Genomic DNA, 24,613 nt, shown 5'->3' on the forward strand with positions numbered 1-24,613 from the left:
GAGCTGGTCCCAGGTCATGAGGAGGCCCCAGATGGGTGGGGGAGGCAGGCACCGACACCACACCGACCTGTACAACAACTCGGCTCAATGCAATGTTGCAGAGGAGCACAATGGCCGTGGGAACCCGGAGGAGCCCCAGGCTGAGGGTGGTCGGGGAAGGAAGGCTTCCTGGAGGAAAGGACCAGTCAGCTGGGCCCTGGAGGAAGATTGGCCAGTGGCTGGGCACAGTGAGCATGAGCGTGATGGCTGCTTCAAAGGTTCAGAGGGTTGCAGGGAGCCTGAGGAGGGAGAGATCGCTTCCACCCAGGGCATTATGGATGGCTTGGTGGAGATGGCCAGGACAGCTGAGCAGGATTCCAACAGGGAAAGTTACATTCCAGGCCTGTAAAGAACAGCAGATACCCAGACGCAGGCCCAGCAGTCAGGTTTCTGCATCTGTGCATGGATGAGTGGTCTGCTTGTGGCTGGAGCACAGGGGATGCCTGGGCAGTCGCAGGAAAGGTGGCTGGGAGCATGACCTGTGACCTGGGGGAGGGGCCTTGTATGCCAGGCCCGGGAACTGGGGATGGGTTTTCCGGGGCCGTAAGGAGGAGCCAATGAAGGCTGCGGAGCAGGGGCAGCCCTGGGCCTGGAAGAGAGCACACTCCAGGGGCACATTCGATGGAGGCTGTTTTCTGCAGAGATGTGAGCAAGAGCCTCGCCCCCCGGGATGCCCTGCAACTCTACCACCAGCCTTATCAGCTCTGTGACCACAGGAAAGGCCCTTCCCATCTCAGAATTTCCTCGTCTGTAAAACAGAGTGAGAGACCAGTATCTTGAGGTTCCTTCCAGACCGTGAATCTGTGACTCTGGCCGCCCCGCCACAAGCTCGCAGGCGGGGACTTGGAGGGTGGCCACACAGCCGTCTCTTTTCCCCACCCTGTGATGGGTCCAGCCTCTGGCATGGCATCCCACCCCCACCCCTGCTTCGCTTCCCCAATCCTTCTGGGGCTCCCAGGACCTGCTGTGCCCCAGCCCTTCCAGGTAGGGCCTTAGCTAGCTGTGGGTATCAGAGAGCCTTCCTTCCTGGCATTCATGCCTCCTCTCACATACACAGAAGTTCAGGTTATAACATTCTCTTCCATCTTTGGACTTGAGTGGTTACCCCAGGGCCAGAGCACATGTGATTACTAATTGCTTCTGTGTGGGGGGCCTTCTGGGGGCCAGGCACCAAGGATAGCCTCCACTTGCTCACCAGCACCACCCACGTGCCAGGAAAGGAAGCCGAAGCTCAGAGGGGGCAGAGCTGGCCACACTAAGAACCACCCCCCCCCATCTCCCTGGCTGCTACTCCCCAGCCCCTTTGCCTCTTCCCCCCTTCCTCTCCCTGACCTCCAAAGCAGAGGTGCCCCAGGCCCAGGTCTTGGTCCGCTTTGCTTTTTTATCATGCCCCTTAGTGATGCTGCCTCTCCCCACCGGTTCTACCTGGGACTGAATGGACCTCACAGTCTCCCCGTGGCCCAGTCTGAGCCCCAGCCCTCTCTCTTCATCCCATCTCAGGGCTTCCAGGTACCCCGGCCAAAGGCTCGAATCCTTCTCGATCCTCCTGGTCCCACATCCCACAGCCACAGAGAGGAAAAATCCCGGTGGCTCCATCTTTGACACAGAACAGGAATCCAGCTGCTTCTCACCATATCCACTGCAGCCAGCCTGGCCCAGGCGGAGGCTGGAGAGTGGGGAGGGGCCGGGGGGGGCGTACTTTCCCAACCACCAACCTTAAGGTTTACACTCCCGGTTTACAAATGGGGAAACTGAGGCCCAGGGAGGGGAAAAGCCTCCCCCGCAGTCACACAGAACACCCACCAGGGCCTGGGTCTGTCACCACCTCCCTGAGGTCTTCGTCCCCAGCTCCCCGGGGGGGGGGGGGTAGGTTTTCTCTTGAAGCGAGCTTAGCAGGTCTGACGACACAGCCAGGCTATGCGCGCCTGCATGTGTGTCCCAGAGGAACAAAGAATCTGCCAGCTGGGTTTATGTTTCAAGACGTCTGTCCTCGCCCTTGACCAAGAGATCTTACGGGGCGATCGGGGCCAGAGCCGGGGGCTCGGGACATCAATCGGGAAGCCGCCTTGCCTGGAAATCCGAGAGTTCACCCCGCCAGCCCCAGGACCTTCTGAGTTCCCTTGTGGAGGTTACAAACCGCAGGGGCAGGCTGGGGTTCTCTCACCATTTATTCCATATAGCTGTTTAAAAAGCTTATTTAAAATATAGATCATTATATATATTTATTTATATATATATATAAAATATATAAAGAGGAATTGAGGCGAGCCACCCCAAAGAAAAAGCTATGTTTTATAAATATTTCTGTAGCTCCCACATCCCAGAGGAAGAGAACAAAACAAAACAAAACAAAACAAAAAACATTTACAACCCAAGCTAGTGGTTCCATGTGGTATGCCCAGCAGGCTCAGACCCTGGGGTGGGCCGGGGGTCATTGCAAGGGCTGGGCCTGCAGACATTCTGAGGAGGGCAGGCAGACCTCCCTTCCCGGGAGGCTGGTGTCTCCGGCTGCGAAAGGTCAAGTCCACGCCAGTCCTGCCCAACTCATACCCCTGGCTTCTTAGATGAGTCTGGAAGGCAGCAAGTGGGCACTCCCAGGCTCTGGCTGCCAGGTTATTTTTAATCTTGTCGGTTTCCTTTGATGTCCTGGCCCTCCTTCCAGAGCGGCTGGGCCTTCTGTTTCTGGCGGTTTCCAAGGGGAGGCAAAGCACAAGCCGCCTCCCATGCCTGGCATCTGGAATTCCCAAGAAAAACTCCACGGGGTGTCTCCGGGCCCCTGGCTGGGCCTCCACAAGTCCCCACGGGGTGGGCAGGGCCTCACTTGCAGACATAGCGCTCCACGGTGCGCTCACACCTACGGCAGGTGACGTAGCAGCACCAATGGTATTTGCAGTGGCACCGCTCGACCACGCGGTCCGTGTAGGGGTTGTAGCCGCGTCCGCAGCACATGAGGTCACAGCTGTCACTGCCGTGGGACGTCTTGTTGCACTGCCTGCGGTGGGGAGGAAAGGGACAGCGGGTGAGCACATGCTCCCAACCGGGCACCCGCAGGCTCCCCCTACCCCGCGGCTGCGTCCCTCTTGGAAGGTGTCTTGATCTTTGGGGAATTTTAGGTAATCCCCTTCCCTAAGAGTACTTCTCGCTTCTCCTTGTATTTCTAATAGGCATTTATCAAAACGAGAAATGATGGGCGTGTTTCTTTTCTTAGGGGTGTCTTTTTTTTTTTTCTATTTCTTCTAAATACTTGAAGGAGCCTCAAACCGCTCTGACAATCCTGTCTTCATATTTGATCTTTAATTATATTGTCCCAAATGTCAAGAACATTTTTACATTTAGAATCCCAAAGTAAGTTCTGGAAAAGACTAAATGGCACTGGATGTGAGGCAAAGTGAATATGTGGCACACTGTTCATCTAGAGACAGGGTCTGTCAACCAGTGGCCCTGCGTGCCAGTCAGCAACCCCCCCCCACCCCCGCCCCGCCACCGTATTTTATCTTCTAGGAGGCATGCGGGGTCCCTGGTCAGAGGAATTATTATACCCATTTTACAGATGGTAATGGGCTTAGCAAAGAGCAGAGCCCGTTCAAGTTCTCACAGGAATCTGTGGGGTCCTGAAACCAAATCTCTCACATGCTCCGCCTACCCTAAGGGCAGAGAATCCATAGGATTCCAGGGGCTGCATTTCTTTCTGAATCCCATTTCTGTGGGAGAAGGCAGTGAAGGCCCCTATGGGACCCCAATATCCAACTGCAGTTTGGCAGATCCTCTAGGTGGGCTCAGGCTAGCAGGGATGGGGGGCACGCAGGGCACGCAGCTGGGTCCCCACAGCCATGCGGACCCGGGAATCCTAGAATGTCCAGCATGGGCAAGTTCTAGAGCTGACCAAATTCAACCCTCTTATTTTCTGATGGGGAAACTGAGCCATGGAATGGAGAGGGAGCGTGCCCAGAGTCACACAGTGTGAGCCTGGGGTCTGTAAGAGTTTGGGAAGGCTTCCTGGAGGAGGAGGGGTCATCTAGGCTGTTTCACAGAAGACCAGCAGAAATCTAAGATGGGGAGGAGGGAAAGGGAGTTGGGGGCAAAGAAAACAAACAGCCTGGGCAAAGGCGAAGGACCTGATCTAACCTAAGATGTGAGAACAGATGGAAGGGGTAGGGCTGGAGGTAGGAAGGCCGGGGAGGAGGCTAGGCAGCAGCTGAGAAAGAGAGGCCAAGACCTGTGCTGGGAAGGGGCCATGAGGTGGGAAGGAGGGAGCGCCTGAAGGGAGAGTCAGGAGGTGACAGTGACCCGCATATGGGGGCTACAAGCAGTTCCGGGAAGGAAGAAACAGCAGGAAGAACACAATGCCCCAGAGCCAGACAGACCACGGTTCGAACCCCATCTCTGCCACTTACTGGCTGGGTGACTTAGGGCAAGCCACTTAACAAAGGTGACTTTGTTTAGTTATCAACACCATTAATGGCCCTCAGCCTTATCCTGGAGGCCTCTGGACAAAGGGTAGTAGGAAGAAGGAAGAGTTTCATTTTTACTTCAGATCCCTGACATGCAATGTTTGAAACCTGGCCTCTAACCCTAGAATCAGTTGAGGTATGCAGTGATGCCTGAGAGAGGGGGTGGGGGTGAGTGGGGCTTGGAGAAAGATCCAGGGACCCAGGGCAGGTTTTATTAGTGCAGGCGCTGCTGGGAAAGACATGACAAGAGGGCCAGGGTTTGGAATACTGACTGCCAATGAGGTCTCAGTTCATCAAGCTGGCCTTGAGGAGGGCTGCAGAGCATTGTCCCCAGCTAGGGAGCCAGCCTCTAGAGAGGTGCCACCCATGCACCTCTTTTTACAGTAACAAAGCTCATTTACCTCTACCCCTTGCACTCCTGAATCCCCTAACCTAGTAAAACTCACGTTCCCCCTCCTCCAGGAAGCCTTCCTTGATGTCCAGGCTGGGTCAGGGCACCTCTGGACTTCTCTCACCCTTGGGCTTTTCTCTGTTACAATCTGACCACTTGTCTCTCACCCTCTTGTGTGCCTGCCAGAGCCTCATGTAATAAATAGATGGGAAAAGCGTCTGTGGTTGTAAGCTACTGAGATATTGGAGCTGTTTGTTACTGCAGAGAAAGCTGACTGATACAGATGTCCACGACAGCCCATCCTCAGAGGAACGGCGGAAAGCTGAGAGTGGCAGGAAGCCTGGTGGCAAGCGTGGGGAGGCATTCTAAGAAAGCCAGGGAGGCAGCTGGTGCTGCGGGATGGGGCCTCCTCATCAGTCGCTGTAGGGGAAGCCCGAGGGGCAGAGTGGGGGCCCTGGGAAAGCGGAGCCCTGACAGCCTGGGGGGTGGGGATGGGAGATTGCCATTAGTGAGCCCTTCCCATGGGACTGACGCTGTCTAGCAGAGGAGCTGCTCAGTTAGTGTGACAGGAGATTGTCGGCCACCCTCTGAGGGCTGTGGAACCCTGTGCATTGTACAGAGGATGAGACTGAGCCTCAGATGAGTGAAGAGATCTGCTCAAGGTCCTGCAGGTAGGAAGCTGCAGTAACTGGGTGGGAACTGTCCCACACACACACACACACACACACACACAGATCCAGGGAGACCCTCTATTTGCTCTGGCCTTTCCCCAGCCTCTCTGGGCTCTAGAATCCTTTGCCCCTATCCACCGCCCCCCCCCCCCAACCCCATCCTCACCCCACCCACCCCGGCTGCCTCAGACCAGACCCTCGCTCCTTCCTGTCTCCCTGGCCTGACCCGGTTCCATCTTCACTCCACCCGACCCCCTCAATCTGGCCTCCAGATGGAAGCCGAGGCCTCCTCACAGAGCCTGCTGCCCTAGCCTGTGACGATGGAGCCCCCCAAACCAGCCCCCCTCTCCTGGAGACAGGAACGTGGGCTGCGGAGGAAGCAGATGCTGGCCGGGCACCAACTATGTGCCAGACACGTTCTCAGACACCCTCACTCTGGTTCAATATTCTTTTAACCCCGCAGAACACTAGTTTTGTGGAATGCTATTAGGGGCTCCTTAATAAAAAAGTTCCACAGCAAACACCTCTGGGAAACGTTGGCTTAGGCAGATTCTTTACTGTGGGATTCCTCCGAGCCTTTAAAATGTTCTCGTGCCTTGCAAGTCGCCAAAGAGAATTTCCCAATCATATTTGATTGCAGAACTGTTTCTATTACACCGTTTCAGGACTAACTTCCCCCAGAAGGTCTCTGGGAAATGCTGCTGCCCTGAATCCTCAGCAGCCCCGCCTGGCACACAGTAGGTCTGCAATCACCCCTGGGCCCCTTTCTTTCTCCTGTCCTAAGCCGGCTTCAGCAGCAGTGATGGGACCAGATGTAGGGACCCCAGCTCCAGCTGTTAAACTGGGGATCGGGAGGGTGGGGAGAGAGCTGGGGCCTGGGAGGTGGGTGCGTGCATGGCAGGGGAACGCGGGAGCATTGTCTCCACAGAATGCAGGCACGCTTTGCGCTCCTGCTGCCCTTCTGAAAAGCGGTTGCCCCCGCCCTGTCCCGGCTCTGTGCAGACTGCCTGTGTGGCTGTGGTCTGGCTGCTGCCCCCTTGTGCCTCAGTTCCTTATTTGTCCAATGACCAGGTTACATGACATTTACCCTTCATTTATTCAGTTGACAAACGCTGAGGACCTGTCTTACGTGGGACAGCTTCTTTCTCAGCCAGCCTCCCAGTGCGGTCATCGTCTCTCCCCATCTCCCCCACCAGGCGGAAGGAGGAAGCTCCCACCAGCCTCCACTCCCCAGGGGCCCCTGCCCGGGCAAGGTACACAATAGCCACTCCCAGGAGCTCTGCTGCGGGCCCCTTGGACCCCGGCACCCCTGCTCAGCATTCCTGGGGCCACCTCCCTCAGCTGGGCAGGGACTCCACTCCCCCAAATGCCAGCTTAGCCCAGACTGTGTGCCTTGGGGTGGGGCATGTGCAGCCTAGCTGACCCTTTCCTGCCAGGGTGACAGCAGGCCCTTACCTGTCTTGCGTCCCATGGGAGCCCACCTTCTCGTTCTTCATGCAGAAGTCGGGCGAGCTCTGCAGATAGACAAGCTCCGAGTCCTTCACAGGCCTGATATCCAGGTCCTTGGGCACCAGGTGCTTGCGGGTGCCCATGGGTCGGTGCACCACCTTGGTGGCTGACAGGTAGCGGGTCTTGAGGTCAGAGGCCACATCCCGAAGCTCCTGCAGCCCCTTCCAGCAGGTGCGGATGGAGCAGGAGCCAGATACCCCGTGGCACTTACACTTCATTTCCAGAGAGGCGCGCAGAGCCTGCAGACAGGGGAGGGCGTCGGGCTGGGCGGCCAGAGCCCGCTGCCTGGCCTGTCCGGGGACCCTGCCCCCACCCCTCCGCATGCTGGGTGCTCTCAGGGAGTCATCGTCTGCTCTAGGCCTCAAGTGAGGGAGCTTTTGGCTCTAAAGCTGGGAGATGTCCTAGATTCTCAGCTCCTCCTCCAACGTGGGGGGCAGCAGGGAGGGACAGGAAGGGAGTGGCATCTGCAGGGACAGCAGATGCCAAGAGCTCTAACATATAACATGGCTTAATCACCACAACAGTCCTTCACAGGAGGTATTATTATTTTCCCCACTTTAAACAGAGGAAACAAAGGCTCAGAGCGGCCAAGCCCCAAGCTCAACGTTGCACAGCTAGAAAATCTGAGAGCTGGGATTTGAACTCAGGTCTGAGGGCAGTTGCAAAAGCCATGCCTGTTAATTGCTCCATGCTTTTCTCTTGCACAAAACTGGGATTCCCTAAATGCTTGCTGGGGAAAAAAAGGGAGAAAAGAGAAGGAAGGAAGGGCAAGGGAAGGAAGGGAGGGGACAGTAAGAAGAGGCAGGAAGTAAGTGCATGGGGTGGGGAAGCACATTCCCTGGCCTGGCTGGCCTTTCCCCTCTGCTGCCTGGTGACCCTCAGCAAGCCCTCCACTGTTCAGCCCCTCATCTTATATGTGCAGAGCACGCGCATAATCGCTACCTTCCAGGGAGGTCGCAAGGATGCAAAGAGAGGACGCACATGAAAGGGTTTTGTGAACTAACAAAAGTCAAAACAACACTGGTTTGAAAAATCAGTCTAATGCCTGTGGTGGAGGGGGGAGGTCTGGGCTCTGGGGCTCAGGGAACTCTAGCCCTGGCTTCAGAAGTGACTCTGTCCCATCATCCTCTTGTCCCATCAGCTTCCTCATGTGTACCGGAGGGGCATGAGTTAGATAGATGTCTTCTGCAGGCAGTTCAGTTTTGTGTTCTATTCCCTGCTCCTTTGCACACAGGACTTGGATCCCTGTGCCTGGGCCTGCCCTCCTGCCTGCCCTATGCAGAGCTGCAAGGCTTATGGGTCCCCTGGGCCTACCCGTGCCTTCAAATGATGGGGAAACTGAGGCACAGAGCCGGCAGAGACTTGCCCCAAATCATTCAGTGAGTTAGTGTGGGAGCTGGCCAAGGTCCCAGGGCTCCATCTCCTTCATCAGTGCCAGGTAGTGAAGAATGAGGGAGTCCACTGGGTCTAAAATCTGGACTTGGCCCAGCAAGGCCTGTGAAGAGCACAGGAATGAGATGAACCCAAATGCAGGGCATGTTCAACCTCCCAAGGGCATCGAGGTGCTTTTGAGTCATAAAGGAGAGGTAAGGTATGTTTAGTGCCTCAGCTTTGATGGGTGGGAAGGGGCCCAGAGTTTCCTGGTGCCCGCTGTGTGCCAGACACCCAAGCCCTGTGGCCAGGAGAGGGGACTGGGTCCTTTTGCAGATGGTCCCAGGGAAACCAGCTCCTTGGCAACAGGGCCCCAGGGACAGGCCCGATGTGCCACGGCAGCTGAGTATCCTGTCCTGACTGCACCGGGGGAGCAGATGGCTGTGCTCCTGGATACACGAAGCTCAGGCCAGGCAGGGAGTAGGACTGAGGCTGAGTTCCCAAGGATGGGGGCAGGCCCGCAGGGTTGGGAGACAGGAGCCCTGGGTCCCTGGCCAAGCTCTGCTATGGACCCATAGTGTCTCTTGGCCTCAGTTTCCCCAACTGTCCAAACATGGCCTGGACATCCCAGAATCCTTCTATAAGGGAGACCAATGAGAGAGGAAGGTGAGGACGTGGAAACCTCTGGACTTGGAGTCCACAGACCTGGGCTCCATCGCACCTGTGTCCTTAGCCAAGCCACCTAAGCTCTCTCTGCCTCACTGGCTGCCTCTGTGCAATGGGCCTGATGGGGCTTCAGGGAGGAGGCCATGAGATGCCATCTGCACCCGACTCTCCACCCTTCAGGCACCCAGCTCCCCGTGTGTAAGGGGGTAGCCGCATCTCCCCACAGGGGAGACTACGGGAGAGAAAACGCCCCAAGCACCACCTCAGTGCCTGGCACTCAGGTTAGTATAAAGATGTTTTTTTCATTTTCAAAAAATAAAAAGGTCCATTCATTCACTTACGCATTCACCCCAACCTTCTGTGGAATGAGGTGAGGGATTAATGAAACACTGATCGTAACAAACGCTGAGGGGAAACTGAGTTTTGGACCTGGGCGGGAGTCCCTGTTAGAGCCAAGGAGACTACGCCTTAGGCTAAGATTCTTGCCCCATGGCCCTCCCCATGCCTCCTCCCATACCCAGGCTCAGCTCAGGACCCCACAGGAGGAGCCTGAGGAACACAGCTGATGGGGACTGAAGAGCACCGACCCAGCCCATTTTATAGATAGAAACAACTGAGCCCAGAGAGGAAGTGACTTGCCCAACGTCACACAGCTAGTCTAGTGCCAGAGCCAAGATGGGAACTCAGAGCTCCTGACTCCTAGCTCAGTGTCCCTTCTGCTCCACTAATATTCTCAACTCAAACCCCGGTGGACCCCCTAGAGGAGGAGGAGCCAGGCAAGCCCCAAGCGGCTAGAGAGGGGAGAGAGAGCCGGGGGAGGCCGGGAGCACTCAACGTGGGTGGATCGGGCCCGTCCCCTCCCCCCCCTCCATCAGGGCACACTGGGTGGCCCTTTCCTGGCCACCTGGCATAGGCACAACCATCTGGGGTGGGTGGGGTGGGTGGTTACCTGTCTCCCCACTTCACTGTTGTGTAGACGCATCAGTTTATTGGCTTGGGATCCTGTTTTTTTCACCTTCATAGGAGCATCGGAAAACTTGGCCCCCATGAGGAGCCCGTAGCTGAGGTTGTCCGCACATCCTCCCCAGCGGTTCCCGGGCCCGGGTGGCTCACCTGGGACAGGGCCGCAGGAGCAGCCGGGCAGGTCGCCGGAGGTGCAGGCCCGGGCGATGGCGTGGCTGATGGCGGCCGCCGACAGCGCATACACGAAGGCTGACTCCCGGGTCCCTGTGGGGAGGTGCTGGGTCAGCTAGGGGCGGGGGGGCGGGGGGCAGCCGGGGGACAGGGCACAGGACCCCACCCAGGCCTGAGGGCCTCCTCCTGGGCCCCTGCCTGCCTCTGTGGGGCCAGACGAGCATAGAGGCTGCCACCAGATGGAGGACAGCACCAGGGACATTAATCTGTCGCCAGTCCATTCTCCCACACATACACCAGCTGATTTGTGCACTCATCACAAACTCACCCTCATTCCCAGAGGCCGGCAAAGCCCACACACCCACAGGCACCCTTGCTCCCACACACTCACCATTCCAGATCTCCCCCTACATCCCTGCACTCAGTGTTAGGGGCTACTCCTCAAAGAACTCACAACTCGAGGGGCAGACAAGTGTGCAAAGAGCCTGCTGTAGGTTGAAATGCGTCCCCCTAAAAGATATAGTCAAGTCCTGGCCCCTGGTACCTGTGAACATGACCTGATTTAGAAACACGGCCTTTGCAGGTGTAATGGAACTCAGATGAGGTCATACTGGGTCTGGGTGGGCCCTAATCCAATGACTGGCGTCCTTATAGGAAGGGGGGAGTTCTGGATACAGAGACACAGAGGCAGGGATTAAAGTGACGTATCTCCAGGCCAAGGGACACTGAGGCTGGGGACAGTCACCGAAAGCTAAGAAGAGGCAAGAAAGAATCCTCTCCGGGGCTGTCAGAGGGAGCACAGCCCTGCTGGTATCTTGGTTTCAGGCTTCCAGCCTCCAGAACTCTGGGACAATACAGTTTCGTTGTCTGAAGCCCCGTTTGTGGGACCTTGTCACAGCATCCTGGAAAAACTAATACGGAGCCCAATGTGCCTCTGCTGTAGGGGGTCCTAGCTTCAGGTCCACACAAGTCACCTCCCCTTCTCAAGCCTCAGTTTCCTTAACTGTAGAATGGAAATGATAATACCTCCCTCACAGGATCGCTCTAGAGTCCCCATAATTCGGGAAGGAAGGAAGCTTTGTCAAGTGCTATAGAATCCTCAGCTGTTGCCACGCAGGAGGAGAGATTAGGTCCACTGGGGCACTTTGGCCATCAAAAGGCTCTTGACTGTACATAGGACCCCCAAGTCCACCCCGCAAGCCACCTGCTCCGGAAAGTGGAGTTCCTATATCACTCTGTGCATCTCACAGCATCCTCAGTCTAGAATTACCTCGGTCTAGAATTACCTCGTGGCACACCTGTCTGCCGGGTGGTGGCTTTCCTGTCTTGTCACATACGCCCCTCCCAAGAGCCTCCTCGGCCTCGTTCATCCTTCCCTTTATGCATTAGTTACACAGGCATTTGTGCCACCATTTCAGGCTCCCCTGAAACTCGTATATTCACTCACTATATGTTTATTCATTCATCAGTTCATGCCGGGATACCGGTATCTATGAGTAATTCATCCACCCGCCCATCCACGTCTGTTTTCTTCTGTGCATCCATCCATCACCCACCTCTTCACTCATCCACCCATCACACAGCCATCAACATTCACCCATCCGTCCATGAATTCACCCACCTATCTAAACACACATATATTGATGCCTGGATTCATCCTTCCCCACCTGCACGCATTCCGTGGGCCCTAGCAGCCCCCGCCGGCCCCCTACCTCTCTCCAGGTCAAGCAGGTAGTTGGGGGCAAGCTCGATGGAGGAGCAGTTCCAGCGCATGTCCGCGAAGGCCCTGCGGCAGGCCTTCATGACCTCGCGGGCGGCGTGCACGATGGTGTGCATGAGCTCCAGGTTACTGCGGCACAGCTGCACCTGCGCAGATACCAACCCCTCCAGCTGCTTGCAGTGCTGCGTCTGGTTCAGCGCGAGGGCCGCCGGGGTCTTGGACAGCGCCCTGCACACCACCGAAGGGCAACAACCAAGAGAAGGAAAGACAGAGCGTGAGGGGCCACGTTGCCTACACCTGCCCTACTGCTCTCAGCCCTTGCGCAATGAATGGGTTCAGGGGCCTTTGCTGGAAGGAGTTTGGAAACTAAGAGGCAAAGACCTGGCCCCAGCAGAGCAATGGCTCCCCCTTCCGTTCCCTGTGACCTTGGGCACATCGCTGTCCCTCTCTGGGCCAGGGCCTCATTCATAATGCAGGATCATGACCTCCATCCTACCTACACTTTACTGTAATTATATTAACAATAAACAGTTTCACAGCCCACAAAGTGTGCACACCCACGGCTTTATTTAGCTCTCACACGGCTGTGAATTATTTCTCTTTATTTAACATTCATTCGACCCTGAACACCAAATGGGCCAGACACTGTGCTAAATGCTAGATTATTACAATCACTATCATTATAATACACACTATTAATTGAGCGCTTACTAGATGCACATATGAGTTAGGAGCTTACCATACATTGCTTCATTTAATTATTAAACTACTTATTAGGCTGTAAAATTCCACACACATGCTTGGGATTTATTAAAGGATAAAACAGCCACTCAATTTTGCAATAAATGGGACTAAGTCATTCATTTGCTGTGTGCCCTTCGATAAATCACTGTCCCTTTTCTGGGCTTCAGTGTCCGTACCTATAAAGTGTATTTCCCAGAACGTGTTCCAGTGAGACACTGAAAGAAGGGATCCATGGTGAAGCACATTTGGGGAACATGATCTACTATGTTTCCCTTTGGAGAGTAATTAATGCACATTTGCATTTTAAAGGCCCTGAGAAGTCCCAAGCAACACAACAGGCTTGGTTTTGTTGAACTCTGGAGTCCTTGCTGAGCACAAAGCCCTTTGTTTGAGAGGCACTGACCTCATCCATGCTTTGGGAAATGCTGGCCTGGGGGTCCCTTTGAACCTGGTGATGTTATAGGACTGAAGAGCTTCCCAGATCCTGGTTCTAGGCACTGGGACTGCAAGGCTCTAGGACCAGGGTCCTGGATCCACATTTGTGCCAGGCCTTCTCTGAGGAGCAGGCTGCATCAGGCAGCACCTCCTCTGAGCGCAGGGTAGAGGGACCCCAACAGCCTTAAAGGGTTCTGCATAGACTTATCCCCTGCCCCAGAGCCAGCTGGCCCTCAGCAACCCAGCAGAGACCCTGGAGGAGCCGGGGACAAGGATGGGCCAATCTGCAGCCACAGTGCTGTGGGCCCTGCTTGCTGCGAGCCCCCACGGTCTTCACCCAGGGTCAGGGCTGAGACCTGGTGAGGCCGAGATCCAGAACCCCTGCCCCGGCATCCTAAGGGAGGTAGCACCTTGCTAAAGAACAGCACATGCCAGGGTAGACTCCTGGATGTGTCATTCCCTTTGTGACCTTGAACAAGTCTCTTGGCCTCTCCTAGCCCAGCAACCTCTCAGCATTACCTGGGGGAGTAACTCCGTGAGCCTCATGTGTTCTGCCCAGGGCTGACACAGCTGGTCAGTGCCCAGTAAGGAAAGTTACTACAATCACGGCCTTGGTGGTCTTTTCCTTCCTGTACCCACTTAGTCACAGCCAAGGGCTGCCTCAAACCTGGTCCCCTAAGCCCTCTCCAGCCTCTTGTCCTCGTCCCCGGCGTGCCCTAATATCTGGCCATACCAGACTCCTGGCTTCTCTAACAGGGACGGCCCTGCTACCATGTGTTTGCCCAGGCTTTTCCTGATGCCAGGAATGCCTTTCCCCTTGCTCTTGTACCTAAATGAATAAATGAACTTGATCTACTTGTGGAAGAAATATTTACTAAGCACCAGCTCTTTCTGGACTCATTTGATAATGAACATGACACAGATCCTTTCCTCAAGGAGCTCCTAGTCTAATGGCTACATAGGCCTTTCAACAGTAATAAGGCAATGACCCAAAGGTTCCAGCTCATGGGCTGGCCTAGGGAAGAGCCTAGGCTTAGGGCACAGCTGTGTGACATGGGTAAGTTACCCAACCTCTCTGGGCCTCATGGTCCTCATCTGTTATAAGAAAGTGATAATTTAAAAAAAAATGTTTATTTATTTTGAGAGAGAGAGAGAGAGAGGGAGTGAGCCAGCAGGGGAGGGGCAGAGAGAAAGGGAGAGAGAATCCCAAGCAGGCTCTGTGTTGTCAGTGCAGAGCTCAAGGCAGGGCTCGATCCCACAAACTGTGAGATCATGGCCTGAGCCAAAATCAAGAGTCGGTTGCCTAACCGACTGAGCTCCCAAAATGACAATTTCTACATTAAAAGGTGATGGCAAGACTTCCGTATCATAACATATGTAAAACATCTTGAACATCCATAAGCGGGATGGCCTCTGCTTATTGCCAGGTGAATCTTGGACCAAAGGGGATCAGAGGGGTTCTAGCTCCAGCACTGCCCTCTATCTGCTGTATAATCTCGGGCAGATTGCTGTACCTCTCTGAGCATCACCTACAAAGTGGGAACTCCTAGAGGTCTTGGAGGGCCCAAGAGAGAAAATAGGTGCTACATTAAGTCCTAATAAGTTAGTCTGTTCCCCCCTGCCTCTCACTTCGCCATGTCCCACCCCTCCTACAACTCCAAAGTACAGAAGTCTTCCCAGAGGCCTGGGAAGCCGACCCAGGACAAGTGGGCATGCCCTGATGTGATGTCTGCAGTCCGGTTGGCACAAGCCAGCCCTGAGATCGATTGTGGGTATCTCAGGCAGTCTTGCCTCACTGTTACCCCTGGTCCGTCCCCATCCTCCCAACTGTGAGCAGGGAAATGTCTGGCGTGTCTGGGCGCAGATCTTAGGCCTGTTTGCTTGAGCTAAAGCGAGCCATCTGGTCCTCCCTCTGAGGAGGGCCCTCTGAGCCACTGAGGCCTGTCTATGCCAGGTCACCTCAGGGAACCTCCGGGCGGAATCCTCATAGCCCATACCGGGTGAGGTGTGGCCACACAGAGGCGGACGTCATCCACACAGCCTGTTTCTTGGTTGGTCCAGCCCCTCCACCTGTGCTTAGCAAACACCATGCACACACTACCCCATGTAGGCACAGCACTCCCCACTCGGCAGAATCTCTCGCCCCATCCACTTCTCACAGCACCCCGAGGGGGCAGCCTGGGAGATTACACCCCCCCCCCCCCACTTTGTACAGAGGAGGACACAGGGACAGCTCTGGTACCCGGATGCTCGGTCTCCTCCCAACACCATCTTCCCGCAGACCTGGCCTCTCCTTCCCGGGTCCCCTCTCTGCCGGGCTGGGGGCTGTCAACACTCAGCCTGTCCTGAGCCCACTCTGCCCGTCATCCTTGCCCAGATTTCTTCCTTCCCCTCTGAGCCAGTCTGCGGTTTCACAACAGAAAGGATTATATGATGTATGCAAGAAAATGCCCCGCACGGTACGAGGTATGCAGTGGGCACTCAAGCAGTGTGGCTGCGTTCTGGGTCTTTTCCCTGGGTTCCTGCTCCAGCCAAGAAGTGGACAATGTAGGCCCAGCCTTTCCCTGGGGAGCTCAGCTCTGGCTCCCTATGCAACCCTATGCTGTGGCTGAGGGAGGGGAGCTCTGTGCCCCTGCTGCCCGAGGACCTGGGCCACTCAGGGTGTCAGTCTGTCCAGTTCTGGAGTCAATAAGCCTCCGCCTCCCCAGCCGGCGGTGAGAGGAGGTACTACAAGGGACAGCCCAGTGAGGACGCTCCCAGATGAGGCCCAGACTGCCAAGGAGGGCAGAGGACAGATAGGAAGAGGTCTGCAGATCCTTGGTGGGCCAGGGGCGGCTGGAGAGAGTGATGTGCACAGAGCGGCCAGCCGCAGTGTGCAGGCCGGGAGACCAGGAGGCAGGAGGCAGGAGGCAGGAGGCAGCGGATTCCACTCCTGAGGAGGGCAATGCGGTCATCTGGTAATTAGTGGTAATGACCGTTTCTAACTAAGTCCCCCTCGGGGAGGTAATCAAGGATTATGGTGGGAGGCGGGGGAGTTGCCCGTCTGGACATCTCCTCCGGCTTGCCTCACTGCAGCAGACCCCTAATTGAAAACATTTTGGTATATCTGGGGATGAGGATATGGGGGGAGAGGGTGGAAGAGAGGACAGGAGGGAACAGAGTTCACAAGCAAGGCCTGTGCCAAGGTGCCACTGCAGTGGCTGAGGTCTCTCTCATCTGGGAGTCGAGGGTCCTTCTGGGAGTGGTGGGTGGGGGGGGGGCGGGCAGAGACCTGGGTTTCAGCTCCAGCTCAGTTGATACACCCAACCTCGGGTAAGTCACTGGCCCTTGCTGGGCCCCCGTATCCTCATCTCATTGTGCAAGTGGGGACACGGAGGCCCAGAGACGGGCAGGGCTTGCCCAGACATGTCCCCAGCCAATCAGGCAGAGCCAAGCTAGAACCCAGGCCTCCCAGATCCCAGGACACCTCTCATTCCCATTTTTGAGATGAGGAAACGGAGACTCAGAGAGGCCGAAGCGATTGATATGCCTGAGGCGTGGCTCGAGGCTAGCAAACTGGCAAGGCTCAGGCTGAGTCCCAGGTCCCCAACAGGTGGACATTCTGGGCCACCGAGCCACATCTGGTTTCAGTTCTTAGGTCAGAGACCCCTTTCATCTTCGGTCCCCTTTCCAAAGCCCAGGGTAGCAGGACCCCCAGGGACAACCCCAGGACAGCTGAGTCTCCTGCGTGAGTCACCCCACAGTACACTTCCCTATTCCCAACTGTCCTGGGGCTCCCTGAGACCAAGAAGCCACAGAGCCAGACAGCCTCACTCCACATCCTGCCTCTGCTGCTGTGACACCCTGTGAGTTAGAGACCCCGTGCCTCCATTTCTTTTTCTGTTTAATGGGGGTGATAGCAGAACCCACGTCCTATGGTTCATTGTTTCAAATGAACAATATCCATAAAGCACTTAGAACAGTGCTTGGCCACACACACACACACACACACACACACACACTGCTTAACCTCCACTCCTGCCTCCCCCTACATCTTCAGCTCCAGCAAGAGTTTAACCACTAACAAGGGGTTTGGCCGAATGGAGCTCATCTGCCCAGGGTTCTGGTCCCACAGCCACCATTAACTAGCTGCGTGATCTTGGGCCAGTTACTGAACCTCTCTGTACCTTAGATTCCTCATTTGTAAAATGGTAGCGATAAGAATATCACCTATTTCGTGGGAGTATTATCCAAATTAAGTGACTAAAGCTCCTGGAACAGAGACGGGATTTACTAGCAGGCTCCAATAATTCTTGGTTTCTCTGTTTCCCCACATGCACCGTCCTGCCTCTCTGCTTTTGTCCCTGCTCTTTCCTCCTGCCTAGATGCTTGCTCTGCACTCCATCCTTGGCCATCAAAATCCTACCTATCCTTTGAAGCCCAGCCCAAAGCCACCTTCCTTAGATGGGCCTAACCGCTCCTCCCCTGGGCCCCCACACCCCCTTTCCCAGGACACAGCCCAAAGTCCACTTTGTATTTGTACATGTCCATTTCCCCCAAGAGGCTAGGAGCTCCTGTAAGGCAGACACCCAGTTGTATCCATTATTCGTGGCAGCCGGGGCTGTGCAGTGGGAACAGCATGGATGTTGGGCTTAGCCAGCCATCTGTTCCAGGCCCCACGTGGCCACCTGCCAGCGTGGGGGCTTGTGCAAGTCACACATTGTCAGGGCCTCAGCATTCCCGCTGTGGCGCGGGAATGCCAGCCGTGTCCCCCGCAACGCTCTGGAGGCAAGCCTGGTTCTTGGCTTCTGCCGCTCCTAGTGCTCTTTGGCAAATCCTTCCATGCCCCGGACCTCAGCTGCCCTATCTGTAAAATGGTGTGGCAGGTGAGGAGGGTTGGGACTCTCTGATCGGAGGGTCCCACCAACTGGCGCCGTGCCAGGTACTGGCAGTAGAAGGTGGCTGACGCCTCACACAACTAATCAGAAGCAGCAGCGAAGAGCCGCTAAGCCTACGCTTCTCCTTGCCAACAAGAGATGCCAGAAGATGGGGTTATCCTCCTGGATCACCAATTAATCGATAACTCAGCCCCGGGGGGGGGGGGGGGGCAGCGCCAGTGACCTCAGGACTGTTTGCTGGCGGCCCAGCCACTATCGCCCTGTCTTGCAGCTAATCCACGAAACTTCCTCATAGCCCCTCCCCAGCCCCCATAATCTGTCCCTGCCTCTCTTATCTGCATGGCTTGCTCCCCACCCCCGTCTCCAGACCTGTCCTGTCCTAGATGTCCGCACCACTCAGGGAGTCCCTCCACCCAAAGTGTCCTCCTCCCCACCGCCCTCACCCACCAAACTCCCAGAAACTCCTCAAGCCAGACCCAGGCTCACCACTGCGGAAAAATCATCCCAGGGTCCCAAGTATGTGCCCCCCACCAGGTGGTCTCCCCTCCTCTGGGCCCCCACAACACCACCTTGGTCACTCCTAGGGCACTTGGAGTTATTTACGGCCTGGGCTTATCTCTTCCAGCCCGGAGGGCAGCTCCTCCAGGAAGGGGCTGGGTTTTACTCCTCTCCACTCCCCCCCCCACCCCCACCCTGCACCGCCCACAGCCCTGCACAGAGCAGGCACTCCCTTCTACTGGATGGAAGAGAGCCTCCCTCTCCCACCCACCCAGCCATTAATAATTTCTATCTAAAGGAATACCCTTCACATGTGCGGAGCATCTGACAGTTTACAAAGTTCTTTCATGAGCCGCTTCTCATCTGATCTGAGTGAGGTAGAGGCTCTCCCCCTCCTTCGACAGAGGACACTGAGGCTCCCAGAAGTTGAGTGACACTTCCCCCAAGGTCACCCAGGTGGAGGGGTCAGTACTGTTTGAGAATCTTCAGCGAAGGTCAGGAGACTGACAAGGAAACACGATATTGAACAGGCCCCCTGTGCGGGCCACAGACCCTCTTGACTGGGGCCCTTGACCACGCTTTTTCCATCTGCCCCTGTGGAGGCCTTGCGCAACCCTCAGCTGTACAGGACAAGGCAATTCTGTCGTTCTCCACGCCCTGTCTCGCTCCTGCCTCACAACCCTCCGGGAGGTAAGGACAATATTTTACAGAGTAGAAAAAGGAGGCTTAAGAAGAGTGACTTGCCCACGACCCCCAAACCAACTTCGGCTCCCGGGTCTTGGGCACGCTCACCCGATCCCCGGGGGGGGCCCTGAACGTTAGCCGCCACCCCCAGCCGCCGGTCCCAGAGCCCGGCTGCATAGACGCGGGGTCCCTACTTACAGCCATTTGATGCCGTAGCACACGCCGGTCTGGAGCGCCAGGGCGAAGAGCAGCGCCTCGCAGACTCGCGGCCGCGCCCTCATGGTCGCGCGGCACGCGCGCTCGGGGGTCGCACCCTCGAGGAGCTGCACCGAAGTCCCGCCGCGGGCACCGCCACCGCCGATCTTCCAGCGAGCACGCCGCCTGCAGTCGGGGAGAGCGGAGGCGGCGGGTTAAGGCGGAGCGCAGGGCGGGGGCTGCGGGTGGGGGGGGGCGTTTTATTCAAATTACAAAGGAGGGGTCGGACCCGGGAGGCCGAGCGCGCGGCGGGCGTCGCCTCCCGCCCCGCACAGCCCGGGACGCGGCCGGCGTCTGGCTCAAATTAGGTGTCGCCCGAGCGCGGCCGAGGGCGTGTCCATCTAGCGCGGCTCCCGGGCTGGGACCCGGGCTGCGGACTGGCAGGGAAGCTGGCGACCGGACCAGAGACGGCGAGAGGGAGGAAGCCGGTCAGAGACCGAGGCTGAAAGACACCGAGGCAGAGGGAGCCCCGGGACACACTGACCAGGAGGGACCAAAAGGAGAGGAGGAAGGGAGTCACGGCTGAGGCCGAGTGCGCGCAAGAGGGCAGATCTGCCAGGCCCAGGATCTGCGTTATCTCCAAATATTAATTACTAGTTAGTAGGGGCTTGGCAATTCTCCTTTCCCGCTGAGTTTTCTCCCCTGTAAACTAGGGACACAACGGTGATTCAGACACAATTCGCCTTTATAAAGTTCACCTAACATGATCGCATTTGCTCCTCCCAGCAGCCCTGCGAGACAGGTGCCCTCACTGCCCCCATCTCACAGATGAGGAATCTGCGGCCCGGTGATGTGGAAACGGCATTGTTCACCCAGTCAGCCGCAGGTCCGTGCCCCGTGTGCTATTCCCACGTCTACCCAGATGTCCCGTGAGCTCGCGAATGGTCAGAAGACTAGGAACTGGGGGGGGGGGGGGGGGGGGGGGGGGGGAAGGGGGAGGAGGTTACTGTGGGTATCAGTGAAGGGGGGGATGAGAAATGAAATGGCAGAGGTCTTTGTACAGTGGTTCCCGAGTCTCCAAGTCCCCGTCTAGTGGCCCCCTTTTGGAGTGCCAGGCGGTGCCCAGGCCCAAGCCAACGCGGGACAGCCTGGCCAACGCTAAGCAGTAGAGCGCACTGGGCCGGCGCGACGCCCCCTCTGGCCACCAGGGGGCGACCTAGCGCCGTGGAGCAACTGTTACCCCGCCCGCAGGTCTCAGGGCTGCTCCTCGGGGCTTTTTTCTTTTTCTTCTCCATCTTTTTTTTTTTTTTTTTTTGGTCTTCCCTCTCTTCGTCCTCACCTCATTAACTCCCTTCCCAGCTTCTCCCAAATTTACCAACACCTGGCATTCTCTCGGAGACAAAAGCAGCCCCAGCCCCTCTCCCCTGGAGAGGAACAAAGACAAAGAGATTCCTTTCTAAAGGGCTTGGGGAGTTGGAAAAAGAAGGCACCCGCCTCACAGGGGGCGCTTGAGAAGGAAGGGGACGTTCTCATCTGGCTGTGTGAGCTTGGGCGAGCCCTCCACCATCCCCAGGCTCAGTTTCCCTTCATAAAACAAGGGACTGAACTTGACCGTGCATCTCCTGAAGTCTTTCAAGCCTCGCAGGAGCTTGGGGGTCTTTAAGTTCCCCTCTGCCTGAGTTTACACTGTTACGAATACCTGTATAGTGTGTGCGTCTCCGTGTGTGCCTTAAGCACCCGCAAGATTTGAAACCTCACTGTTTCCTGGAGCCTTGCGGCATAACGCAGAAGAAAGCAGGGAGAAAACCCTGAATTACGTGTCTTTTTCCTCCTTCGCAGTGTCCCGCTAGGCGCCTAACTCCGAGGCGCTCACTACAAACGTGCCGAGTCCAAGGCTAGCGGTCTCAGCGGGGTTCTCAGTGTAACTGAGCCCCCTCCTCCCACCCAGCCTGCATCCAAACCCTTTGTCTTACTGACCATGAAAGTTTACCACACTCTTGAGAATGCGAAGTATATAGGCTGGATATGGGGGGAGAGATGAAAACTCCAGTCACTGTCTCTTTTTCCCCCCCCCCACCCCGTCCCGAAGTGTGGACTCTCCCCCCGCCCCCACCAGGCACCCAGCATTCCAGAGTGGGGAGGAGGAAGGGGCTGCACGCGAACAGAGGAGAGTGCAGACTCACAGCGGGAGATCCATGTCCAGCTCAACTCTCCCAAAGAGGAGGGGCCGCCCCGGTCACCGCAAACGGGGCTACAGTTACTCCAGGCTCTTTCTGAGAGTCCCCGGTGGTCCCGGCCTTCTCCCTCCACTGCCCCAATACGTTGGTGGGAGAGGCAGCGCATGGCCTGGCCTCTGAGTCCTGACGGATTATAACTGTCCCGTGTAAGAACGTCCGGGACAGAGGCGCCTGCCGCTAGGTCACCCTCAGCCTGCACCCCGAGGGTCAGGGCACACTCGCCTCGCGGAGCCCGCTGCCCGCCAGGGGGCGCTACGCCGGGGCTCGAGGTGGGATCCGCTGCTGCCTCCCGCGCAGTGGGACTTTCGGCAAGTCCCCTTTTCTTCCTGGGCCCCGGTGTCCCCGTCTAGGGATGGGACGAGGCGTAGAGTAAGTACCCTCTCAGTGCTGATTGTTCTGTAAGACATCCACTTGTCGCGGTCAGCCCGGAACTGCTCGACCCCTTGCTTCAGGCCCAGAGCGGAGCCTCCCTTGGGACCTGAAGCTTAGTGGGCCCGCGTCAAAGCGCAGTGTCTTGGGAGAGACAGACAGGCTGTCCCTGCCTCCCCGCGCTGGCGTTAAGGGCCAAGCTACCCCGCTAGCAGAGGGCGAGAGAGGTGGTCTCCCGGGCTGTGCACCGTGAGCTCAGTAGCCACAGTCAGGCTCCAACAGGTGGTTATAGGGCCTGAGCTCTGGAAGTCCTTGCAAACGCCGCTGCCAGGGCGGCCGCCCCTCTGAGCCAAGCCAGCTGGGCCACGCCGAGCTTCCCTTACCGGGATGAGCCCGCACTGGACCGGGAGCGAGCTGGGCGCTCCGGGCCGAGTGTCTACGCCGCGCGTCAGGTCGGCGCGGGCCGGGCCTGAAGCCTCGGGCTGCGCAGCTGGCAGAGCCGACCTTGCGAGCCGGTGACGCCAAGCGACCGCTTCAAGGTTACCTGCGACGCGGAGCTAGGCCGGGCCCGCAACCCGGGTTTGACCCCAGCCGCGCGAGTCTTGCGAAATCTGTCTGCTCGGCTGCGGACGATGCGCCGAGTTACCCGCGAGACTGGTTATTTTGGAAGTGGGAAGGGTGGGGTGGGAGTACTCCGGGCACCTCCCGCCACCCCTCTGGAGCCAGACCCTGAGAGCCTAAGGATCCTGTGGTCATGGAGGCACCTCAGCACCAGAAGGTGGGAGTTGTGGTGCCCGTGCGCGAGCTCAGCCAGATGTCTGAGGCGGCTCCAGATGTGCCTCCGGTCCCGGGACAGGGCTCTCCTCCTCCCCCGCCCTCTCCCCTCCCCCCCACCCCCACCCCCCCAGCCTGGAGCTCAGGTCTGTAAACAAAGTCCTGGTTCTCTCCTCTCCCGTGCCGCTTCTGGGAGTCGGTCTCCAGGCTAGGCGTCCGCCCCCACTCCCCAATTTGGTACGAGCCGCGGTAGTCGTCTGCCTTTGGCCACCCTCTCCAGCCCCGCCACACACGCCCTGTGCCCTGCCTCACTATCCAAGTCTCCCACCCCCGGGATGGCTCGGGCATGACCTCATTCGCGCTCCGACTGGGAGGGAGAGGGTCTAATCCCGGGAACGGGGCCGGGGAGGCTGGCAGCGGCCCGCACAATCGGAACAACCCACCTCCAGCATACAGGCCGGGAAAGCCAGCGCCCCCAGGCCCCTGCGGGGCTGCTATCCTCCCAGGGATTCCTCGGAGAACCGCAGAGGGGAGGTGTGGAGGAGGCCTCGATGTGCTCACCCGGGAGTCGGTGCCCTACGGGGTCGCGCCGTCCCCCTCGGACTCAAACGCCCCCGCCCTAGCAGGTCCCCGCTGAGCACCCGAGCGCCGCCGGCGGCCACTGCTTACCTCCTGGGGCGCTCGCCGGGCGCGCACCGAGTGCCCTGCCGCCCGGGCCGGCCGGGGAGAGGCGAGCGCGGCCCCCAGCGGACCCGAGCGCTCTCCGGGCTGGGCAGGCGGCGAGGCTGCCCTCTTCCCGAAGCGGCCGCAGCAGGACGCCCGGGATCCCCGCGAACGGCGGCCGGCTCGGGTCCCGCGAGGACTGTAGCACGGACTCGGACTGCTGGGGGCTGCGCTGGGCTCTCGGGGCCTGCGCTCGCCCGCTCGCCGGAGCTCTCCTTCTCGAGCCGCACGGTCTCCGGCGCGGTCAGCCCCGACTGCTTTATAAGGCGCGGGCAGTAGCTTTGATCCGCCCACGTCAGCGCGCCGAAACCCCACAGGGTGGCTCCTGCCGCGCGCGGGGGGCGGGGGCGGGGTCCCCGCGGACGCCACGGACCCGCGGCGCCAGCGGCGCAGAGGACTTCGCACCCTGTCGAGTTACAAAGGGGGGGCACTTACTAACTGTAGCCGGTGTTTAATAAGCGTGCCTGCTGCGAGCCTACGGCGGACCTGCGGCGCGTGGGGCCCGGGTAGGACAGGTTTCTAACCCTCGCAGCCAGCCGAGCGAGGCACCTCAACCAGTCTGGTTTGACGGAGGAGGAAGCCACCGCTCAAGGAGAAGTCCCACTTAAGTCTCGGCCGGGAGCCTGGCGGACATCCCTGGGGGGGGGGGGGGGGGTGCAGCTCGGGTGCTTTAGGCGACCCAATACGTCCCAGCTCCGGAGAGCTGCGTTGGCGTCCCAGTAAGTCCTTTGAGGGGGTTATTTCTCGAGTCCTCTGATTCCACTTCTGGAAAAGGGATCAGCCATTCTGAGCTCTCCGCGGAGAAAGGAAGAGAGGGCGCCCTGCTCTGTGAAGCGCGCTGTAAACGTTAGGCACCAGAAAGCAGGCGTTCCAGCCTCTGGGATGACCGTTGGGGAGTTTTCTGGACACCTTGCCTCCTGTCCCCACGGAGCTATGGGCTGAGAACTGGGTTTTAGAAACTAGAAAGAACTACAGAGTTTGCTCCCTGCCCAGCATAGACCTGGGCTGCGGCTCCGGTTGTGTTTCTGAGGCAACTGTCCCAAGACTGGTGAGGTGAGTGTCCATCCCTCTCCCCACACACACCTTGGCCTTTCTGGCTGATGGTACACCCCCCCCCTCCCATTT

The 24,613-nt window shown here is 57.7% G+C and overlaps 1 protein-coding gene across 1 annotated transcript; it reads right to left on the reverse strand.

Moving 5' to 3' along the window:
* Positions 1 to 2,242: 2,242 nt before the first annotated feature.
* Positions 2,243 to 23,734, reverse strand: WNT11 (Wnt family member 11). The gene is made up of 6 exons (XM_086678353.1): positions 23,435 to 23,734; positions 19,389 to 19,571; positions 11,945 to 12,180; positions 10,048 to 10,325; positions 7,008 to 7,300; positions 2,243 to 3,031 (listed from the first exon to the last, which is right to left on the reverse strand). The coding sequence occupies exons 2-6, from the start codon at positions 19,469 to 19,471 to the stop codon at positions 2,857 to 2,859; spliced, it is 1,065 nt and encodes a 354-aa protein (XP_086534479.1). The 5' UTR covers positions 19,472 to 19,571; positions 23,435 to 23,734; the 3' UTR covers positions 2,243 to 2,856.
* Positions 23,735 to 24,613: the final 879 nt, after the last annotated feature.

This window comes from Puma concolor, chromosome D1 (genome assembly GCF_028749965.1).
Source record: "Puma concolor isolate L17-30 chromosome D1, mPumCon1.1.hap2, whole genome shotgun sequence".
In the NCBI taxonomy this organism is placed as follows: Eukaryota; Metazoa; Chordata; class Mammalia; order Carnivora; family Felidae; genus Puma; species Puma concolor.